This window comes from Epinephelus fuscoguttatus, linkage group LG14, assembly GCF_011397635.1.
Source record: "Epinephelus fuscoguttatus linkage group LG14, E.fuscoguttatus.final_Chr_v1".
NCBI classification, from domain to species: Eukaryota; Metazoa; Chordata; class Actinopteri; order Perciformes; family Serranidae; genus Epinephelus; species Epinephelus fuscoguttatus.
In genome coordinates this window covers 25,403,265-25,420,198 of record NC_064765.1, presented here as the reverse complement: position 1 = coordinate 25,420,198, position 16,934 = coordinate 25,403,265, and the positions used below count along the sequence as shown (strand labels likewise).

The 16,934-nt window shown below is 42.9% G+C and overlaps 1 protein-coding gene across 3 annotated transcripts in view; it reads right to left on the bottom strand.

The window, feature by feature from the left end:
• The window catches only part of si:dkey-157l19.2 (uncharacterized protein KIAA1522 homolog), a 40,309-nt gene continuing 23,375 nt past the window's right edge, over positions 1–16,934 (bottom strand). For all 3 annotated transcript variants that reach the window (XM_049595344.1, XM_049595342.1, XM_049595343.1), the window contains exons 3-8: positions 7,399–7,545; positions 7,176–7,219; positions 6,932–7,067; positions 6,189–6,299; positions 1,971–6,017; positions 1–994 (exon numbers count right to left, since the gene is read on the bottom strand). In XM_049595344.1, coding sequence (XP_049451301.1) covers positions 933–994; positions 1,971–6,017; positions 6,189–6,299; positions 6,932–7,067; positions 7,176–7,219; positions 7,399–7,545 — 4,547 coding nt within the window. In that variant the 3' untranslated portion in view covers positions 1–932. The remainder of the gene's footprint in view (positions 995–1,970; positions 6,018–6,188; positions 6,300–6,931; positions 7,068–7,175; positions 7,220–7,398; positions 7,546–16,934) is intronic.

The window sequence follows — 16,934 nt, the reverse complement described above, 5'->3', positions numbered from 1 at the left end:
TTTGATCTGTCCATAAATCTTTATTTTTCCATTATAAATGATTTATTACATTACAGTGTCTGAAACCAGCTTGAAATATATTATAGTTTAACAGATATATCCCACTGTTTTGAGCCATTAATCCATTCTCAGTAACTAAAAGCAGCAGAAAATGTGCACCAAAATAACGACTCTCTCTATTGCTTTACATTTCTGCTCACTGCCTCTGTGACATTAACGGTCGCACACATAAAGATCTTTAAATCATACAAAATAAAAAGGACGTGGGATTTCTGAGAAGGACATCGATTTGGAATGATTAAGAGCTATACATACACATTTGATTTAAATGATATTAGGGTGTAACAAAACTGCAAAGAAGACATTGTGCCTGTAGAGACCCTCCTCTGAACATGGAAACAGGAAAAATAACTTAAGATAATTAACATTTTTTAACAAATATAATTGGTGTGGAAACGTTTTTGGAGAAAATACAGAACTCTGTAGGAAAGATCCATCACTCCTGGATGTGTTAAATGTACAAAATCTTGCTATATTTACAGATGAGTGCCCAAAAGTCCCATTGATACGAGTACTGACTAAAGCTCTGATTCAGCAGGACAAAAGTGGTACAATCAATGTTTGACACTAGAGGGCGATATACTCCCATCTCTAGCAATGGTAAAGCTCAGAAGACCCACAGGCAAAAGAAAATATGCTGAATTCACGCTTACAAAACTCCAAAATGAGTACTTGAGAAATTTAAGACCCACACCATTAACATCAAAGTCATAGGATTTTCTTAAAATCCACAGCTTTTCCAAATGCAATCTTTGAAATAAGCATCTCGTCTTTTCAAAATCCAGTTTCTTGTCTCTCACACACAAAGACCAACTGTCAGCAATTTCAGTGTTATAGGTAAGTCCTTCCCAGGTCTCCTTCAGTCTTTACAATCATGCTGATGGTGTCCCTCCTTCAACAGTACCTGCTGTCCCATTTGTTTTCTCCGCAGCATCTAAAGTTGGAGAATTCAAGCAGAGTTAGTTTATTATAGCACAAAGGAGCTGTACAATAAAGCTGATTCAATTTTTAGACATGCTAGTGGCATGGCTATAGAGATGGCCGCGTGGTTTGGTTGGTTCAGAATGAAATAACACACTATTTGATGGGTTGCAATATAAGTGTGCACATTCATGCCCCCTTTAGAATGAAATGTAATCACTTTAATCTCTTTTCAATTAGTCCAATACTCAATGGTAGAATGTAACTAAGTACATTTACTTAAGTATTGTACTTAAGCACAACTTCTCTACTCCTCTACATACTTTTCTACTTTACTGCATTTATTTTTCAAAGCTTAAACAACTAGTAACTTAGTTTATTTATATTCTGTATCAATAATCAGAAATGGGCCATTCTACATAGTGATTACTTTTAGTGCTGATTAGCCAACGTTAGCATGCGAACAAACTAAGCTAAGATGGTGAGCATGATAAACATTAATCCTGCTAAAGCTGCTGTCATGCAGAAAGAACCGGAAAACCTCCCGTTACCTCCATTTGCCCTCCTGAATAAAAACATTAAAGTAGCAGAGGGCTTTTATTTTGACAAAATTAAGGGCATTAAGATAAACTGATGCAGAAAAAGCACAACTTGGTGAATCACCCTTATGCAGTACATTCAGCATTTGCGGCTCAAAACCTCCTGGTGGAGGACCCCCAAGCCGAAATTACAATTTGGGAGCTGACGTGAACTGTTTTTCTGACTTGGTCACTCATAATTATGGTCAAAATTATATGACGTGAATGTGACATAAATACCAGCATGATGGCATGGCTATTTTGAGCATGTCAACATGCATTCAACATTAGTATTTAGCTCAAAGAAATGCTGTGCCAAAGTACAGCCTCACAGCGTGGTTGTATGGATTCTTGTCCAGTCTAATTCTGATGAGTTTTATTTCTGGTTTGTAAAAAAAAAATCTCTCTTACCCTTGATACTCTCTTCCAGTGCTTCCTGTCCTGCAGTCTGCGCCGTCCCTTCACTGGTCTCAATCTCTTTGCCCTTCGTTTTGGGTTTCTTTGCAACAGGTGGTGGCACCTTGATGCCCTTCTTCGCCCACTCCGCCTCACTCGCCACCTTTGTTGGGGAGGGAACCTCCACCGTCTTCTGTACGGTCGCCATGGTCTCTGGTGCCTGCTTGGTATCAATCACCACCCTCTTGGTGCTCTTGGCAAAGATAAAGCTTGCTGTGCTGGAGGGGGATGGGGACTTACGGAGGTCTACTGGTGATGTTGGTGAGTGCAAGCTGAGGCGAGATGCAGGGCCTTCTTTGGATCTGGCTGCTGTCCTCAGACGGATGGCCTCCTGTAGGTTCATGGAGGGAGAAGCCGTCATGGCAGGAGGAGACTTTTTTGTAGGGGAGATGACTGCGGAAGAAGATGTAGGTGGAACCAAAATGGACTGGGACTTGGGCAGAGCTGGTAGTGCGGTAACTATAGCAGGTGGAGAGGTGGGTGGTGGAGAGGTGGATGGCGGAGAGGTGGATGGTGGAGAGAAGGGTCCGGGAGAGAGGAGGATCAGAGACCTTCTGATGGGCTTCTGAGGAGCCTCACCACTGGCAGATGAAGTTGGGACTGGATTGCTGGGCTGCTGCTCCCTCATCGTGACCTCAGCCTCTGGTGGCTCCTGAGCTTTAGGAGGCTCAGGGCTGCTATTGACTGACCGCAGCTTGACCATCTGCAGAAGGGAGGGGGTAACAATGGGAGTGGATCCCTCCTGTACAACAGGGGCAGAGGTCACCTCAGGGGTTTGTTTTTCTGTGCTTGCAGGACAAGGCTGCGGCTTGATGCTGGCAAGACCCTGCACAGGCAAGGGTGGAGGCAAAGGAATGTTTACAGGTGGAGAAGGATCAGGTTCTTGGGCCTTTTCTGGTGAAGGAGAGTTTTCTAGAACTGGTGGGATGGGGGCTTCAGATGGTGGTGAAGGGGAAGCCTCCTGGGTTGCTGGAACATCAATGTTCGTAGGCACAACCTGAGGTTGGTGGTAAAGTTCTGTGGGAGGCGGAGGGGGAATACTCTGAGGGGGAGTGAGAATACTGTTAGATGAACCTGGGTTAGTTTCAGACTCAGATGGGATGCTCTCTTGTGGAAGATCAGTCTCCTGCTCTGATGACTTTGGTTGTGACTGTAGGGGTGGTGGAGGTGGAATACTTTCTGGTGGAGTGTGCTTGCTAGCAGGTGTCACCTCCTCAGAGGCATTCTCTTGAGAAGATGGGGGAGAAACCTCCTCAGTGGACACAGTGGAGACCTCTTTAACTGGTGAAGGAGATACCACGGTAACCAGTGTGACAGAGACGTCTTTAACAAGTGGAGGAGAGGGCTCTGTGGGCTTCAAAGGTGAAACTTCAGGTGGTGGAGGGGGAGAGACCTCTTTAGTTGGTGCTGGAAGTGAAACCTCTATTGGCGGAGGAGAAAACTCTTTGGGTGGTGGAAGAGAAACCTCTTTTGGTGGTGGTGGGGTTGCAAACTTTACTGGTGGTGGAGGAGGAATTTCTTTAGGTGGTGGAAGAGAAACCTCTATTGTTGGTGGTGGAGGTACAACCTCTATTGGTGGTGGTGGAGGAGGAATCTCTTCAGGTGGTGCAAGAGAAACCTCCTTTGGTGGTGGCGGAGCAGAGACCTCTTGAATTGGTGGCAGAGGAGTGACCATTCTAGTTGTAGGAGGGGAGACTTTTTTAACTGGTGGAGGGGGAGCTGAATATGGCGGGGGAGGGGGGATAATCAGGGGTGTAGGTGCAACGGATGTACTGGGCTTCTGTGTTTCAGCCTCTGTGGTCACCCTAACACTTTCTGTTTTCACCACTGATATTACAGACGTAGTTGTAGAAGAGGAGTTACCACCAGGAATGGTCCTCTCAGGTGGGACTTGCACAGGTACAACTAACCCCACCTCACTGAACATTGGTGGGGGCGGAAGAGGGAAATCAACGTCATCAGGCCCATTGAGGCCCGCTGGTGCTATTGGTGGGGGTGGTGGGGGCCAGGACGACTCAGGGGATACAGTGGTTGGGGGTTGGGGAGGAATGCGTGCTAATGAAATAGCAGGTATCGTATCTGTGTTAGTCTTTAGCTCTGTGGCTTGTGTGGATTTCTTTTTGGCTTCGTCTTCTTTCAGTGCTGCCAGCCTTCCTTTGCGTTTCTCTACAGCCTTCACTAACATCCCGTTTATAATGTCACTTACTCTTACTTTCTCATCTTTTTCTGTCACTTTGCTGTTTCCTTCCAAATCAACATTTTGCTCAGCCAGTCGCTCATCATTCTCTTTGTGAATCTCTGCACTCAAAATACCACTTTCTTGAACTTTCTTTATCTCCTGCACATGTAATGATCCATCAACGGACTCCACTGTCACAGCCGGATTCTTGTGTTTTTTTTCCACCACCAAGCTCTTCACAGAGCCCTCTGTAGATGCAGGAGGAGACTGCCTCTGTTGTCTCCTGTCCTTTGGATTCTTCTTTATGATGGCCTGAAGGTTGTCGGGGACCGGTGGTCCCAGGAGCAGTTCAATGGAGCGCCTGCTGTGAACCCACACCTCTGGAGGAGGGGGTGGAGGTGCATGGATTTTAGGTGGTGGAGGGATGTTGAAGAGTTCTCTCAAGGCCCTCACAGAAGGGCTGTCACTGACAGTATCGACTGTGGTATCAGGTTTGGGATCCTCTGGCTTGGTGAGAGAGGATGCATTTGAAGCAGCAGGAGAGGACCCAGGAAATAACCTCTGAAGCTTTGCAAAGATGCCTCTTTTGTGCCTTGGAGATGAGCTGTGGGACTGCTTAGAAACATCTTGGCTGGAGTAGCCACTGGACGGAGAGATTGTTTTGCTTAGCTTATTCTCCTTAAGGGGTTCCTTTTTCTCTTGTGAAGCATCTTTGGAATCCGATTCATCAACCTTTGCAGCTTCCTCTGTCTTTCGTGCAGGCAGATAGGGTCTGAGGGGACTGAATGATGCAGAACCTGTAGAGTCTTCCAGAGAACTGGTGTCCGCATTGTATCCAGGGCTGTCTACAGGTTTGCCGGGCAAAGGAGAAGATCCTGATTTGTTTTTCTCTTTTTCACCAGACGTTGCAATGTTTTGTAATGAAGATTCCCTTGAGTTGATCCTGACCTCCGCCAGATCACGTGACCGTCGTTTCATCTTATTGTGAAGGGAATAGGAGCGGCTCGGAGGGGGAGGAGCCCTCTTGGCTTTCATGACAGAGAGGCTACGTGCAAACGACCCATCTTTCTTACCCTCGCCTTCCTTAATAATGACCTTCCCATTGGAGGTGCATTTTGAACCCTTGCTGGTGGAGGAGTGAACACTGCTTTTGTCCGCTTTAGCAGAGGCATCTCCATTCTGTGACCTCTTCTGCCTGGGGGTGCTGCTCCTGGAGATGGTTGAGGAGTCAGATACCAAGGTATCTGAGGACTCAGAGTTGCTCCAACAAGAGCTGTCGGACATATTGGGAGGTTTTTGGTGGGAAGCGGAGGTGACATTGGAGGCTCTGGAGGAAGCACGAGAGGTGGCTGGACTGGACAGCAGCAGGCTGCTCTTGCTGACCGTGCGGACACTGTTACGACTCCGTCCACGGCTGATTTCCACCACGTCGATAGACGGTGGCAACACAGCATTGGGAATGATTTTGGACATGTAGGCAGCCTGGGGTGATGTGGTTATGACAGGGCTTGGCAGCTCCGGCTGGAGGCTGTTGGCAGTGGTCATCCAAGGAACGGCCAGGGAATGAGGCCTGTCCCCATCTGACAAGTCAGGGTTCAGGTGATGCAGCAGGTCCAGGTCATCCCTATGACGAGCATCACCCAGCTGCTCAAGTTTCTCTTTGCTGAGGGGATGCATGACATTGATGTTGGGAGAGTTGGCACCAGCTCCCCTTTGTGCTGCCTGCTGTAGCCCATCAGTGGTTGGGCTGATGTCAGATTCACCATTGTAAAGCTGCTCCTCATCTAACCTCTGAGTCAGTGACCAACCCGCTCTGTCCAGGCCTGAGACAAGACAGGAGAGGTTCATGTTATTATTAAGTAAATGGACATGCAAGCAAATCATCTAACCATTTATTTTCCATGATGTTTCTGCATGTGGCACATACAATTAAACTAGTAATTCACAGACATGTGTCTTTTGTAAGTAACACGTTTGAGTGATGAGGTGCATACCCAGTTCTCTCTGGACATGCTGTGGGATACTCCCAACAGTCTTCCTGTGTCGTCTCCTTTTCTTGCTCTTGTCAGGCTTTTCCCCAGAGTTTAAGGGTCTGAATGTTGATCCTGGGCACACAGAGGCATGAAAACAGTCAATGTAAAGTGAATACACTTTGTATATTTAACCTATTTAATGCAGGTCCAACGTGTAGGATTTCGGGGGATATATTAGCAGAAAAGGAATACAAAATGAGAATGTTTTCTTTAGTGTATAATCAAAGGAAATAAGAACTGTGGCTTCGTTGTAGGAGTGTTCGTGTTTTTGCGTCAACGACCGTAGTTAGCAGCCCCTCTGTGACAAGCTGCATTTGAAAGGCACTGATTTTTTTTTACGTGAAACTGCTTTATTTTGTGTTTTTGCTGGTTTCAATCACAGTGTCCCTTTGCTTTTGAGAGGAAGACATCTCTGCATGTAATTCAGCTCCTGTTAAAGATATCCTAAAGGTCTGGATCTTAAGTTATCAGAGTAAAAAAGGTGAGCACACATTTGCAGGTGCTAGGCTAGCAGCCTGTCTCCATTCAGTTTTTTATTGGTTTTAATCAATTGTTCAATTTGTAATCCTCACTACTAGATGCCACTAAATCCCCCAAAATTTTACACACTCCTTTCTTAATCTGTCATTTAATGTGTGTGCATCATCACTGTTTGTTGTATTATGACCAAGACGAGATGTAAATAGTATTTTGCTTGTGGTTACCTTGCCTGGTGAGCCCAGAGCGGGAGGATCTTGTGGACACAGATGATTGTACAGAGACAACAGAAGTTGTGTCAGCAATCGTACTGTCTGTCATAAATCCAGCATCTTCCCTGTCCGTGTTGGTCCCTATTGTCGACTGGCAAAAAGAGACAATATTTTTGTAAAAAATGAAAATCATTTGTACAGAAATGTGTGTTTGCTGTAAGTGTAAGAAAATAAAATCTGGCTGTGATGCGTTACTTACAATCGCGCTTTCATTGTCCTGGAACTCCACTCCGTTATTGGTTTCTGCAAGGAGAGAAACATTTGACTGCAGATTTATAATGACAAATAAAATCCTTAGCAGTGTTTATATCCTCTGGTGCACACCCTCTTGAGCAATATTCAGACAGTTGTCAATATGTTGGCATGGCACACCTCTAATTTAGTGCACAGATGTAATACTGCATCACTAGAGTGCTTTGTACCTTCCTGCTGCATCATTTTCAATCCCTCCAGGGCCTCAGTGTGGAGGTTCTCCAGGTACTTGGGCCTGCTGGCCTCGATGAACACATTCTCCTGGAACTCCGGGGGTGCCGGAGTCTTGTCATCATCATCATCTCGCTTGGAGACAGCTTAAAGTAGAGAGACAGGGAGAGGAGAGGGGATCAGTCTGGATCAACTCAAAGCTCTGTGTTACTGTAACAGTAGATAAACGGGCCATATGGACAGGATGAGAGCATTCAAGTGTCTGTCAGGGACATTTAAGCACAGGAACAGTAAATATGGTCACAGGTTAATTACATGAGAGTATGCGAATTAGGAAGGCTGAACTCGTTCCTTCCAGTCACGCAGGCTTTAACTCCAGTGACTCTGACAGTGACTTTTAAGACTGGGTTATCACATCAAAAAATCTACTGTCAGAAAGTATGCTCAGCGTTACGCATTTTTTCCAAGTATCACTTCATTAGACAGTGAGGACACCAATTAAAATGCTACAGTCTAATTATGTAACACTTGAGTCATGTGCGTCATTAAAAAAATATTACTTTGCACTCCAAAAACCTGAATATTATATTCTAATGACTCTGAGTTGCTGGTTTTAAAGTTGTAGCCTTTTGTAGCCCAGAAATACTGACCACTTCAAACACTGATTTGCCAATAGACCCACTGTGTTATATAATAGGAACAATCCCTAATGGAGCTATGGATTAAAGCAAACTGAATATTTTTTTATCGTTGGCAAAAAAAATACAATTCTATCCTGGCTTAAACCACCACCACCCACCCTACATCAATAGCAGGACAGGTTATTGACAGTGTAGTCAGTGGAAAAATAATGGGAAAACTCCATGCACAGAAAGACAGCGTTTTTTAAATCTATGTGCTCCTGTAATTACTCATCTTAATTACCAAAGTGATACTGTGCTGTGCTAATTTTATTGTGAATGTAGCTAAAAGAGATACTGTATCTGTGCCTTTTAATGAATTTGTAATTAATTAATTAATTTTTTTGGTTGCCATTTATAATTTTTAGGTGTTTTTTGAGGAACTATAAATAGTTTTTAAATGTTTTTTTCTATCTCCTGAGACAGTAGCTCTGTCTACTATATTTCTACTACATTTCAAATGCAAAACAAAATCAAGATAGACACTAAAAAAAACTACAGTAGCTTTACATTAGCTGACCAACTAGCATGCGATTGAACTCCATGTGGTGTCCTCACACTACCACGACCAAGTCTGGCATCACCGGGCTAACACTCGGCTAAGACACTTTTATGTAACAGCTGCTCCACATTTAGGCACCTACTGTACTCTACTGTCGGCGCTGTCACTGTAAGACCGTGCTGTAATTAGCCTCAGCAGCCATGTGCTCAGTGATCACCACTAATTTTCACCACTGTCTCTTTTGTAACAGCATTACAGGTGCTCCTGATACGCAGTTATCTATAAATATGCATATTTCCAAACCCTTAATCTATTTTTCCTGCAATTTAGAGCAAGTATTATTTGCTAAAGTGAGACTAAAAATCACAGCATATTATACATGAGGGGAGTAAACATAACAAACAGTAGCTTTTATGGTCCACAGCAGCAGTGATTGTCCACACTTAAATTACTTTACTGCCTGACCTCGGCGAGCCAGTTCATCCAGCCTGTCCTGGTCATACTTGAATAGCAGTTTAAACAATCAGCGCAGGAGCAATTGGTTTTAGTCATGAACCAATCAGGGCTGTTGTCTTGTAATTTTAAATAATTGTGCTGCTTTCACTCACCTTTCCTCCTGAAGAGAGTTGGAAAGCAGTAGAAATTAGTACTAGAATTATTGGTCAGAAGCACCACCATGGTTTCTGGTAGAGTAATCCAAATCTACGCCCAGTTTGTGTTAAAGAAAAGAGGATCTAAAGTCCGTCAGTTCAAAAAACATCCCGGAAAGATCACGGCACAATGATAGCCTTGCTTGTTATTGATGAAGCTGTTGTTGTCAGTTCATGTCCATGCAGTGTTACAGGTCTCTACAGCCAATGGACAATCAGAGCTCAGACACTAATCCTCAGCAGCCTAATTCCTGCCACCCCTCTCTGCTGTATCTCCCCCACTCGCTGCTCAACAAGCTACCCAGCATCCCACTGTTGCCCCCCATCTGCAGGCACGCCCGCCCCGGATTGGTCAGTCAGGGCACAGATGAAAATGACATCACGCATGTAAACATTGAGGGGAAAGCTGTTGTTAGGGATTTTGAGGTATGATTGCGTCACGGGTGGCTCCCTCTCACTTGAGCCTCACTGTTAATAAATAACACTACACTGCTTTGTTAGATCAGACACCATTTTCCCTGTTGAACCCTATTAAAGCAGGAAGTTTCACCTCCCCATACTTTATTATGACATATAACTTTTTTGTTTTGCCACAAGGGGGAGTAAGTGATTTAAAAGAATCTATTTCTAAAACAAGATTAAAACCATGTTTAACAGGAGGCCCTCAGCTCCACAGCACATGGTCACACATGTGAAAAATGTTCTCTATTGTTCCCAGCAACATTACGTTAGATTAGTTACTATGCAGCATGAAAACAGAAGATGACAGATCTTAAATTACTCAGTTAATCAGGAGCTGCTATCTAGAAGTTAAACTTATGATCTGGAGACGCATTAAAAAAACTTTTATGCTGCTCTTGAGTTGATTTGAGTCTGTTGTTTCTTCTCCTTTTTTTTTTTCTTTTAGTTTCTATTTCAGACACCTCAAACTCACGTGCGGCTAAAGGGGGTTTGTTCACTTCCTGGTGTGTTGAGCAGACATGACATGGAATGTATGCCATCTGAACAAATGGAAAACATTCTCATGGTCGTGATCCTAGCGAGTGACTCAAGACAAAAGCAGTTTACAGAGAAAAGGAAAGAAATGAATTGCATGTGTTACCAGTGACAAATAGGAAAAAAACGGTGTTTGAACACACAGACTCCACTCCCTTAAGTGCAGGTTTCAACCTAAAGACGTAAACAGAAAGTTGATATGTATGTGTGGGGTCAAGTCAGTCTAGGAAAACACTTATCTGGTTACCATGACAGCACACACTGACTGGAGAGGCCTGAAGTGGTGGGTGGGGCATGGCCGCACGTTAATGAGGGGCTCCTATTATCACTGGTTCTGTGATCACATTGTAATTGTGTCCATATTTATCACTGATATTAAACACACCATCTGTCACTGAAGCTGACCATATTAACAGGCTGGTAGCGATTATTTACATCTCGGATTTGGATAAACAGACTGAATCTAATGGGTGTGATACTACGTGAGTGCTGGATTTATGTTGCAGACTTCAGCCTCTAATGAGGAAAAACAATGTGCAATAAGATCCAGAGGGGAATTATGTATTACATTTTATGACATGTAAATAACGATGGATTTAAAATAAAACATTTCAGCAAACATCTGTTAGTAAGTGTGCTTTGGTGAAATATGGATTCCCTGGCAGTAAACACAGACAGAAGGGTTCAGGAGATGTGTTACGTCATCAACTCCGTCATAAACAAATTACACCCAGTGACACAGACGGCGATGAAGAGTGTTTATGATCTGCAACCATGGCGATGCTTTGTACATTTTAGCTCTGACTACCTGTTTTAGATTAGGAGCACTGAGCTCTGAATCAATTTGGGCTTAGAATAGAAGGACCGAGAAATTACTCAAGAAGTATTTTAACCTTCTTTTTTCATTTCATTTTGTTAACAAGGCTTTTAAATCAGAGCATACAAATTCATCATTTAACATTTAGTTAACTGTGACAACAGGGCAGCACAGACAGTTTATCTATGAACAGCAGTAGCCTGATTTACCAGGACAAGTCCAAGTCTCTATTTTCTTTTAACCATATTTAATTAATTCAGGATTCTGTTTTTAAAAGAACAAGTCATCCTAAAATTAAAGTTACATATTTTTCCTTTTACCTGTACTGATTTTAATCAGTCTGGATAGTTTTGGTGTGAGCTGCCAAATGTTGGAGATATCGTCCGTAGAGATGCCTGCCTTCTCTCCAATGTAATCAAACAAGATGGCACTTGACTTGTGGTGCTCCAAGTGCCAAAAAATACATCTGAAAAACTCAACAGCAGTGTCTCTTTCCAGAAATCATGATCTGGTTACTCAAGATAATCCAGAGACCTCATTGTGAGCAGTTTCATGTAGGAACTATTTTCTGTCAACCAAACTACACCCACCAATTGCATCATAGTGCAGAAAGAAAGCATGCATCTACTCATGGACAAGACAATGGCTTGTGCTTGTGACAGCACAAGATAAAAAGGTGTGCAAGCAGTAGATGGACGCTTCACGCTGCGCAGTGATACGTTGGCGAGTGTAGTCCGGCAAAAACAAAACTACATAAAACTGCTCACAACAAGGTCTGTGGATTATCTTGTGTAACTGGGTTCTGATTTCTGGAAAGAGACTTTGCTGTTGAGTTTTTCAAATGTAGTTTTTGGCACTTTGAGCTCCACAAACCAAGTGCCGTCTACTTCCATTATAACTGAGAGAAGGCAGACATCTCTACAGCCGATATCTCCAACACTCTGCAACTCACACCAAAACAATCTTGACAGATAAATAGCACTACAGTTAAAAGGAAAAATGTGTGTTTTTGATTTTAGGGTGAACTGTCCCCTTCAGCCCGCTCCACACTGCCAACAGCAAAATTCTAGTAAGGAAATACAGAATCCTTTATTTTTATTTATTTATCACCTAAAAGATGCCAAATTTTACTTTACGCGATGTAGAGATACTGTGAAGTGCCCACGTTATTGTATTTTAATTGTAGAGTGTAAACCTCCCTTCAAGTTACTAAAACCCCCAAATTCCAAGAAAAAAAAAATGCCGAGAACATGACCTCACTGTCCTCAGTGCGGCTACAGCTCTGCCTGACATATACTGGGTGCTCTAGTTTCAAAAGGGGATGGACAACTGATTTTTTTTGTGAAGTTGCTGTCTATATTTTATCTATATCATCTCTAACAGCATCATTTACAAAGCAGGCAGAATGCCAGAAAAAAAGAGGAGAGGAAAAGACAAATTGTTTGCTCCAGAATGTATAAAGTTAAACTTTACTGTAAAAGACAACAGTTTAAGATCCCTGCTTTAGATGGAGCAACACACGCACCCACACTCACTCACACACACACACACACACACACACACACACACACACACACACACACACTAGCGCAGACAAACTACCACTGACGTGATGTGACTCTTACTTAGCGCCGCTTCATGGGAATCAAACAGATGCAAATGCCCCACACACACCTAACTTCCCTGCCCTAACTTGCCCCTCTCTCTTGTTTTGCACTGCCAGGCAGACAGCCATGCAGAGACATTCTCTCGGGCTCTGAGGGTGCTGTCTGCCAGGTGCTTAAGCCTCTCTAATCAGCACAAACCCAACTCGACGCACTGTGATGACAGTGGGAAAGAGCTGGAGGGGCTCTCTGTTTCTTTAAAAGCCAGTATGCACAGTCTCATCTGGACACATCCTGGTCAGAGCCTGTGTGCTCCATTGACTGTTTTCACGCTCTTGGTTTTCAATGAATAAAATATAAACATCCCGGCTGGAAGAAAGGAAGGACGTAGCGTGGTGTGACAAGGACAACAATCCAGGTAACAGATACACCTGCATCATCTGGCACGCAGAGTTACACTCCAATTCACTGTCAGACAACACAGTCTGTACGCCAGCGAGCCTGCATGTATCAGATACCTCCAGAAATAAACTCAAGGTGCACACAACACACCGTCACTACTATTTTGCAGGTGGTCACTTTGTTTGCACCACAGTCAATGTCATTATGTCAGTTCACATCCTGAGCTGACCTGCAGCCTTCACCTGTCACTGCACAGTTTAAAGGCCAAGAGTAAGTAAACTCAGTGCCAGTTTCAGAGCAATGAGGTCTCTATCGATAGGTTTAGCAGTAAGCAACTAATCAAATCCCATTAAAAACTGTACAGGAGAATGTAACATATTCAAGCCTGCTAGTGCCTGTTTAATGTAAGCACAGCGCTGCTACAGGCCCCTGCTACATACGATTACAGACAATACAAAAGCTTCACAGTCCGTTCAGTAGAACAAGAGTGAGTATACACGAATTATACACTCTATGTATTTAAGCTTTAGCATTTAGTTCAACCCATCCTAGTGCCTACATTCAGCCTCACAGACATGCTAGCATGGCTGTAGGCTCATTAAAAAAGTATTTCACTGCTGTAAAAGATGGTCTTTTTATACAAGTGGGCTGTCTATGTGGTAGAAAGATGCAAATACTTTTGAAAATGGTGCTAGAGACCAGAGAAAACAGAAAAAAAAGACTGTGGCATTCCCCTTTGCTCAAGAGGTAAAAACCTGCAAATAATGGGATGCACTGTGCCGCACCAGACCAATAAATGCTGCCGCTGGGTGGTGACGTAATGCGAGCTTGTTCGTTTTCTGTTCTGAGTTTTTGATCCATGGAGGATTTATATTTCTAAAACTTCCCTAGAGCAGAGAAAAGTGATGTTAAAATCCATGATGCCATCACAATGTCAAGTCCAAGGGACGAGCGGATAGGCCTACTCGCTGGCAGGGCCAGCGGGCAGCATACCCTGGAAGTAAAACTGGAAGCTAGGGGTGGGAATCACCAGAGGCCCTAAGATAATATATTATCACGATATTTAAATCATGATACAATATTATTATGATATCGAAAATGCTGCAATATGCTGAGTATTGTGATACCAAAGTCCCAAAATCTAATACGATAAAAAGTTTGCAGTCTGTCCATCTCACTTTGATGATTTTTATTGCAGCAAAATGTATCTGGTGAACTGAAAAAGTAATTTATTATTGTATCAGGCCACCAAAAGTTTAGTTTGTATTCATAATATTAAAAATTCATACAATAAAAGAAATCGATAATTGGCGTCTGTGTACTGACACAATACTGCCATACAAAAAAAACGTGATGCTATGCTATATCCATTTTTCCCCCATCCCTACTTGCAGCTGGAAACTTTTTTTGGCATATGCACCAGGCGAGCAAATCTTATTGGAATGAATAGGCACCATCTTGGGGTCCAGTATCCAGGTTCATGTGCTGAACCTTCATGCAGCCTCACAGAGGTGGTAGCATGACTGTAGTCTCTTGTTTACCATTAATTCTACATCTTCACAAAAAATGAAAAGTGGATCACCTCCCTAACACCCCTGGGCACTAAATCACTAGGTTGTGCTGATGTAAACTGGGCAAGTCCCTCCATTATACACCAGCAGGCTTATCACAGCTCCAGTCCTTGAACGCATCGTGTCAGAACAGTGTGTACTCAGAGAGGAAAACTATGAACAACCAACTCTGTGTGCACCTTTATTAAACTCTGTTTCAGTAGTGAAGTAAAACCAACAAAGTTATCTTCACCAATGGAACTGTGAATGTCAAGTCTTTACAGTAAGCCCCATTACTCAAAAAGAGCCTGATTTGACTACAAAAGTCATGACTGGTGACTCACAAAATTTTCCAAGCACATATTTGTCTGTCTCTCTGTAGACTTGCCACAGTGTGTTGGCAAATATTTTCCTTTCGTGACAACAGTGTGTGCAGTCGGTGCACAGCCACAGTAACAATGCATTTGCACATCTTGACAATGAAACAATGTATGATTTCATAAATAATAACTGTTGCTTTCGGCCATCCTGCTTAGTTTGGTAACACTGACACCAAACATTAGATCACTGCAAAGAATAAAAGGAACTTGATTAAATGAAACCGGAGCAGATTATTCAGTTGGGACTGGAGGGCAAACCTCTCTTACCATTCGAGTGACCTTAACGTGATCTCCTCTGCCATTCAGGCGTGGTGACTTTTCACCTATTGAAACAAAATCCTAGTAAATGCCCACAAAACCCTGTGATTATAAGCAAGCATTTGTGCGACTGTTTACTACACAGGTAGTCAAGAAAGTACAGAAATTCCCACGACGTCAGCATCAGCCTGATTCTCACATAACAGCTCAGCAGATGGGCGTCTGTGATGCGTCAGCTAAATTTTCAGATATCTTACAGACAAAGTGACAAAATGTACTTGAAAGTACGACAGAAGTTAACCCCATCCTCACTCCACTATGATGTTTTAATTTACAAATACACATGACAGAATTAACAAGTGGTTTATAAATAATCAGACTGATTCACCTCCCTCATGTGACAGTGTATAAAAAGGCGGACTGGTTGTTTACTTCCCGCCATGAGAGCAAGAAAGTGAAACGTTATCACATACCAGTTTTCTCAAACCTGTTCTCCTGCCATTTACGGTTGTTGTTTCATCATCTCGACACAACTACAAACACACACATTAAACCACAGTGTTGGAAACAACATTAAAGGCACCACTTTTTTAAAGCAATATTCATTTCGATTAATGAAACGACAGTTGATGTTGTCTTTTAGCCTTACTGTTCTTTATAAAAATCCCCAAAGCTCCTGTGTGTATTTCACTGAACATGACAGTGTGTATGTTCCAGCTGAATCTAAATAAGGATGCTGCCACTTGTGCCCTGCTGCCTCCTTGTTTTCTTCCCTAAATGAACAATGTGTTGCAAGTTTTCCATCAGTCTTAACTTGTTCTACTATCTGCCATCCCAAAGATGAAGTTCTATTTTCCCTGAAAACACATTTTCCCTGATTTATGCTATAATGCAATCAAGGCCCTGACAGAAGAGGGGCCCTATGCATGAACGATATGTACGCACAAAAACAATGCGTGTGTGTTTTCCCACACATGAGAATGTGCACACCTTACAGATTCTTTGGACCAGGTGTACACATGGTTTTAGCTGAGATAGCTGCGGGTTATATGATATGGACAAGATTAAATATAAATTATGAGACGATATTGTTTTTAAATTGTTTTTTAATTTCACTGATTCTGTCAGTGTTTTGCAGGCTGCACAGTGTTCTGTAAAATGTCAATCAAAGGCACATTTATGAAGTTAATATCAAATCATTTTTGAGTGATTCATCTCCCTGTGAGTGATCATTTATCCTGTGAAGCATTTTGTAAAGTCAGTTCCAACATGAGTATCATGAATGAATCACTGATCATCCTTCTTATGTTCAATAATAATAATGATGCAATGATGATTTGCAGAAACATGTGATAAGTTGTGACACAGACACAGATGCTACAAATATCCACAGCCGTGCACGATGACAGCTGCTCCGGCTCTGTAGGAGAACCTCGCCAATGCAACACAGTCAGTGAAATTGCTCTCTCATAACTGTATTTTTAATTGACAGGTCTAATGAATGGTGGAGCGGGCCCAAGTATCGATATGCAGACGGATGTTTAAGGGCGTTTCTACATCAATTCATGGCAAAATGTGTGTGTGTGGAAATGAGGGTCATGCAGGTGTGCGTGAATCTACACTGAGTTTTATGCATCTGGATCTGCAACGTGACGCCCTCAGTAAGCATCTGTGACCCTAGTTTTTTGCAGCGTGT